Source organism: Phalaenopsis equestris, unplaced genomic scaffold (assembly GCF_001263595.1).
Source record: "Phalaenopsis equestris unplaced genomic scaffold, ASM126359v1 Scaffold000873, whole genome shotgun sequence".
Lineage (NCBI taxonomy): Eukaryota > Viridiplantae > Streptophyta > Magnoliopsida > Asparagales > Orchidaceae > Phalaenopsis > Phalaenopsis equestris.
In genome coordinates this window covers 2,007,833-2,014,623 of record NW_018165313.1, presented here as the reverse complement: position 1 = coordinate 2,014,623, position 6,791 = coordinate 2,007,833, and the positions used below count along the sequence as shown (strand labels likewise).

General features: G+C 34.3%; 1 protein-coding gene across 1 annotated transcript; it reads right to left on the bottom strand.

Annotated features, from left to right (window-relative positions):
* Positions 1-3,416: 3,416 nt before the first annotated feature.
* On the bottom strand, positions 3,417-4,930 carry LOC110032011 (zinc finger protein ZAT9-like). Its single transcript, XM_020735511.1, has one exon. It carries the CDS (start codon positions 4,668-4,670, stop codon positions 3,582-3,584), a length of 1,089 nt encoding a protein of 362 aa, XP_020591170.1. The 5' UTR covers positions 4,671-4,930; the 3' UTR covers positions 3,417-3,581.
* Positions 4,931-6,791: the final 1,861 nt, after the last annotated feature.

Genomic DNA, 6,791 nt, shown 5'->3' with positions numbered 1-6,791 from the left:
AGTTGAAAGAGAAATACTTGTCGAACCAAAGCCTAATGCGTTCAGCCGATCGAGTTAGATGATGGTCAGGCAATAGACCAATACAAGTAAAACACCTATAATATTATGTTATGCTCCTCTTAAAGTAGAGACAAACATGTAACTTCATATATTGTATCCCGTTCTCTATAAATAAAAAATTATTTTTATGAGAAAATTGCTAATAAAAATAAGTTCTACTATTTATTACCACACACACTCTCTCTCTCCCTCAATTTGTTCATGCCTAGAGTGGATATTATCCTCCGTTTGTTCATGTCTAGAATGAATAATTGAATTTGATATTTTACTTGGTTTGTTCATGCCTTGATCAGGTTGCATGAAGCACATGGGCTTTAGGTTATCTACAACAATATTATCTTTGATTGGGAATGCATTTATTTTAAGTATTTGTAGGATATCAATGCTTGCAGTGATGGACCAAAAGCAAAACTGCTTTATTGAAGGTTTTTTGGACATTTATGTCGAGCAAATGTTCAAGGGCGGAACTGATATTTCAGGAGGGGCAAAGGAGCAAATTGACCTCCCATATAAGCAAAAAAATGAATTTGAGGTGCGGCAATTGCTTTCATATAGTAGAATACCGCACGCATGAATTCTGGACAGATCATTGATTGCCTAGAGTGGCAATCAAATTCACTCTAGTGAAGATGAATTTGATTCCCTGCCCCAGCATAAATGTTTTACACTAATCATAAATTCTAATGAAATCACATTTATATTCTTAAGCAATATTACAACATTGTCTTGTAATTCTATTATAAATATGTATGTATCTGCATTTCCTCCTCTGTTTCCCATCAAGATTTCTTCAGAGTTTCTTTTTCCTTCCTTTCTCCCTTCTAGTGTTGTGCTGAGCCCTCCCATGAAGGATGACGAGAACTGCAACGATGCAGTGAAAGGTGCTCTGTGCCCGTTGTTGCTCTCAAGAGATAGAAGCTAATTCTTGCAACAGAAGAATGTATCTGCAATATGAGCTTCAATTCATATCCAGCTCCATGATAAGATGAGATTTTACACATGTAACCTCAAAACATTCATATTTTCTTGAACAGGTTTATAAATATAGAACTTTGGGTGTTAGATATGTAAATTAAAAATTGTGTGGTGTGTATCGGTATGTAAATTTTCCAAAAGAAAAAAACAATTTACAGTTTTGAGGTTCAAGGATCAGTTTTGTTTCATTGCAAGTGTTAAGAGCGAAGAAAAGATTTGATCTGCTTGAAGTGGGTTCAGAAGTGTTTTAAGAAACAATTTTGAAGGATGAGAGGTTGACTTCAATTTATTTATTTAATAATAATAATAATAGATTATTCAAATGAGTTGGAATATTATTTTATTTGTTAAAAAGATAAAATAATGAAATTTTAATGTATATATCGATCAGTTCAAATAAAATTAAATGCAACCCAAATAAATTTTGGAACTGAATTCACGAGAAAAGAAAAAAGATATTTTTAAAATAATAGAAAACATTTGGTGGAGCAAATGCACCACAGTCTTCAAATAAAATCACAGTAATATATATATATATATATATATATATGCATGCATGTATGTGTGTGAAAGCATCAGCTGATATATATATATATATTACAATGTATGTAACACAGATTATGCTAGGATAATAAAATAACTTTCTTGTTTTGTTTTCTTTGTTTATTTGTTGGATCATGGTATTAGGACAGTAACTTCCTGCCACCTTCAAGAACTCATGGATTCTTCCTCTTCAATCTCTCCTCACTTCACCATCTCTTCTCAAGAATCCCTAAACAAAATGAAGGATACTCATATTCTACCACCTCTCAAGTTTTTGATGAAGAACATCAAAAGCATGACAAAAAATCCTTTTATTCATGAAAACTATGTTGTTTGGAAGGTTCTGGTTCACAAACTTTTTCTTGTCTATGGGTTTGGACCATTTATTAACCCCACTATTCTTCCTCCCCCACAAATCTAGATTCCATATGTACAATCACATCCAATTTTGATTGTAACTTATGGAGATTAATATATCAGAATCTTGTTGCTAGCTTATTCTCTATTATCTCACCCTATACCCTTCCTTATATTTTGCACTTAACAAACACTTGATATATTTACTACTCTTGAAATACGATTACAGTGCTCGAATTGTTCACGAGTTATCCAACTAAAACATGAATTACATAATGTTCATATGGGCGCAAAAAATGACTCAATACATTACCTCCATCAAAACTATGATTGATAATGTAGCTGCGACAGGCTCAAAGATTGATAATGAGGACATTATCATTATATTATGAATGGTTTACCGTAACTCTATCAAGCTTTCAAAACTTTAAGCCTTGAATATTTTTACTCCTTATTTTACATTAGAAAATTAATCTATCAAATGAAGCTCTTAAAGCCACTCATACCACCACACTATTTTCTTTTATAAACATGAATAACTTCTCTAAAAACAACTTCCCTCTTATAAATTCTTAGCAATCCATCAAATCTGTCATGTTTAATAGCAGTATCGCTAAAAAATCCACAATTATATGTCAAATAGGTCACAATAAGGGACATTCACATGATCAATGTTGGCATCGGCAAAAGCCAACAATAGACAATATCACTTCTGCTCTAAATTTTTCCACTACAAACAAGAATCAAGATTGGGTTGAGCTTGAAATTAATTTGAATGATTTAAAAATGAAAAAAAATAATAACAATTTTTTAAATAGAACATAAAAAATCATTGAAAAAGAAAAACGCAATATGAACTTTAGCATGCATGAAAAACTTAAAACAGGGGAAGTCAAATAGAATAAAATGTCACTTGAACTTCTGAAAACGCCATAACAATTAACAATTACAAAGTAAACAATAATATGAAATTAAAATATCATAAATTTGGATAAAGAACTAAAAATACAAGAATAAAACTGAATTCATTCATGAAATTAATTAAATTATCTTGATTACAATCTTAGACAATAAGTCAGCAATATTTATTTATAAAACACTCTTTTACATAATGACTCACATGGATTGACAAAGGAAAATTGAAGGGCTTTGATGTGCCAATGTGTAATCAGCAACTGGGAAGAATCCATAAGAAGCATACGGTTGAAGGATATGAGGCATCAATATATGCTCATATTTAGCACAATCAACCATACAATTGTTTCTACGTTCCGCATCCAAATTCTCCCAAATTAGTTGTTGCGAGCCTTCTGTCATTAGCATTCATAGCAAATGTTCTTGTTTTCCAATCTCTCATCCCTAAAATAAAAAATTAAATTATCATTTATATTACTTCAAAATTGTACTTCAGATTCTCATTAATTCGAGAACTTTATTTTTATGAAAAATTAAAAAAAAAAAAAGATTTCTTCACTGGAGGTGATGGTGATAAGAAGAATTTCCTTCAAATTGTCTAAGCTTTCGGGATCAATCCTGCTTTTTTTTTTTTGCACTCTCATTCTCCATTTCACCATAGATTGACAGAATGACGTTTCACCAGAGATTGTCCCATACCTCAAACCGGCCAACACTTCATTAGAAATTTCCTAAGAGTCATTATCAGTTGCAGGCAAGTTGAGATCAATTGAATTGGGTTCTACCTCCATTGGGGTTGGATGAGGATGAGCGGCGGTATTATCGGCACTAGAAACAACAACAGCTGCTGCTGCAATAGAATGTGATCTTTTGTGACCGCCTAAAGCTTGCCCAGATGGAAAATTTTTGGCACAGATGTTGCACACGTGGTTTCCAAAGTTCTTCGGTAATTTTTTAACAGTTTGAGAATCATGATTCTGATTAATCAATTTTTTAAATTCTCCTCTCACCTTACTGTGGCTTGTGCGGTGGCCGCCAAGAGCTTGATATGAATCAAAGCTCTTGTTGCAGATGTTGCACCCATATCTTTTTCTATTGCAAGAACTCTGCTTTCCAGATTCAGAATCACATTGAATTGATAAACTCCTCTTTTCATTTTTAAGAACAGCAGGATTGATATCACCATAATCACTGCTACTTGCAAAAAATGAGACCTTCAGCTTTTTGGACTGTTGATCTCCATCCTCACAAGGAAAAGAATGAACTTTGTTTCCAGATCCAATTGTAAGAGAAAACTTATCATTTGAATCATATATCAAATTAGCATGTTCTCTTGCGAGCATCATCAGGGACAGAGCCGCATTCACTTCCTCCTCGCAGTTCTCAAAGGAGAAATCAAAAATTGATGCATTTGCAACCTTTGGTGCACTCCCCCTCCTCTTCTTCTTCACAGGCATTGAATACATACTCAACTTACTATAAGGTTGGCCCGACATTTCCTTCTCTTCATAAGTTCCCCTGCTCCGTAAATCATCATCGTTGTCCCCATGAATGAGCTCTTCCCTGGTCATTCCAAACGAAGCATTCAATGAAGAGGAATCCTTCTCTAGCTTGGCACGTTTCTTATCCTTAATAGTCTCCGGCCACTCTATCTCAAACCGTTGCGACTTCTTTGGATTGATTCTAAGGTCATGTCCAGCCAACGGCTTGTCCTCATCCTTCATGGAAGGGCTCAGCACAACATGAGACCACAAGTGAACTTCAAGAGATCTCCCATCGGAGAAGCCTTGCCTGCATATTCGACAAATGTGCTTCTCCATAGAAACAAACAGAATGAATGATTAAAAATTGGAGAGGTTAGGAATCAGAATATAAGAGAATCGAGAACACAAAGTGCCGTGTCAGGATTACGCCTTGTGATCCTCCGGATTAATGCTGCTGAACTGATCTTGTATTCTGGATCTGAAAAGAAGCAATCTTGGATCGATCCTCTACTTTTTCGCTCTGCTTTCCTCAGCAATGGAGCTTCTTTCTTTTGTGGGCGAGGCAAAATCCATGCTGGGAAGCAAGTTTATAAGGAGAATAGGAGGAGGTCATGAACAGCAGAGCGTACTGCAGGTGTCGCGAGCACAGGTGCTTATTACTCGATTGCACGGTTTTGATTATGCCATGTGGCTTGCCAAACTTAGCTACAAACTGTTAGCGAAGAAGGGTCTTCTTTGACCAGCCCATCTTTTTTTATCTATTTAATTATTTATTTTTATTTTTATTGCTAAAAAAAGGGGAGCCGAGAACTGCCTTCTCGTTTTGGAGCCAGTGGATCATAACGAATTAACAAAATCCAATTTGATTTTTTGAAAATTATAATTGCAGAAAAATATGTCAAAATTAAATTATATTAATGTATTTATCTGATTCTTAGAGAGCTTTTAGTTCTCTATTTTATATAAAATAATATTATTGATTTAATCCCGAGCTATATAAATAAATAATATCATTTTAAAATAGGCAAAAACAATTACATTTGCATGCATGCTACTCAATTCTTACATACATACAAATCTAACATTTAAATTTTCATGTTTAAATGCATAACACTCAAATGCTTATTATCCATCTGTAATAATAATATTTGATACGTCACGAATAAATTTTCATCATTCAGCATGAATCTCGAGGCATAACATAATTCTCAAGATGGTATTTTAAGTAAGAAATATTTAAATCTTGATAAAAATTTATGCAGAGCTCTGATTTCAGAGCTCTAATTTATGCAGAGCTCTGATTTCAGCAAACTTATAGTCAAACCGACCGACTCGATGAGATGAATCTAATGATATGAAAACTAGTCCAATCTGAGTCCAATCAAGCTCAGATCAAGTCATTAAACCACCCTTGAAAGATTTCTTGACATATTTGGAAGATCAAACAGATGTTGACACTGACAAGTTTATACTCGAATCGAGCGGCCCGACAAGACGAATCCAATGAGCACATGATCATTCAATTCCAACATCGTTAAGATACTCAAATGTCCATTAAATGCGGCATGATCGGAGAAAACTCTCTGGACCATCCGATCATAATCGTTGATATTACTGCATTAATTACATTCAAAACACTATAAATTGACCGACACCCCTCACATCAAGAAGAGCTGAAGTCTAGAGAGAGAGTCTAAGGCCTCGAGGAGAAGCTGCGGCTCAACACCACTGTCGACTGCCTCAACCATCGCCGACCATCGTCGACCACCACCGACCATTGTCGACCTCTAAGAACCGTCATCCACTACCACTAACCACCTTCGATCACCACCAATCAGACGACGTCAGTCGATGTTGTAATCTAAAAAAATATAGTTATCATTTCCCGTCTGTAAGACAAGGAATTCATGTAATAAACAACCAATAGTAAATTTCCGCAACTTGGTCAGACCCCGTATTTTTTCCCTTACGGGTTTTCCACATAAAAACTTCTGGAGTCATCACGGCTTGTTTCTCTTTCATCTGTGTGTGCGTTAAACTTTCGTACTACGCTAAGACGATAGTCCATTACTCTACCGCCGCGAAGTTTTTAGCACGCAACAATATTAAAATTTTTTTTAATACACCGATTCATATATAAGTTTATAAGGTCATTGTTGTGAATATAAAAATAAAAGAATTTTGTGGTATATTTGTAAATACTTAATATTTTTATTACTTTTCTCTTGAGACTTAAAAATACGATGAGTTACTCTGACCACATTTCCTTATTAAATGATTTGTAAAAGGAAAATCATAAAATCCTTGCTTCTTCGCATGTTTTTGTTTGCATTAAAAATGGAAGGAAGATTTGCTTACATACCCTTCAATTCTTATGTATTTACAGATCCAACCCCTAAACTTCAATGTTTACTTCAATGTTTACATATATATATATATATACATATATATATATAT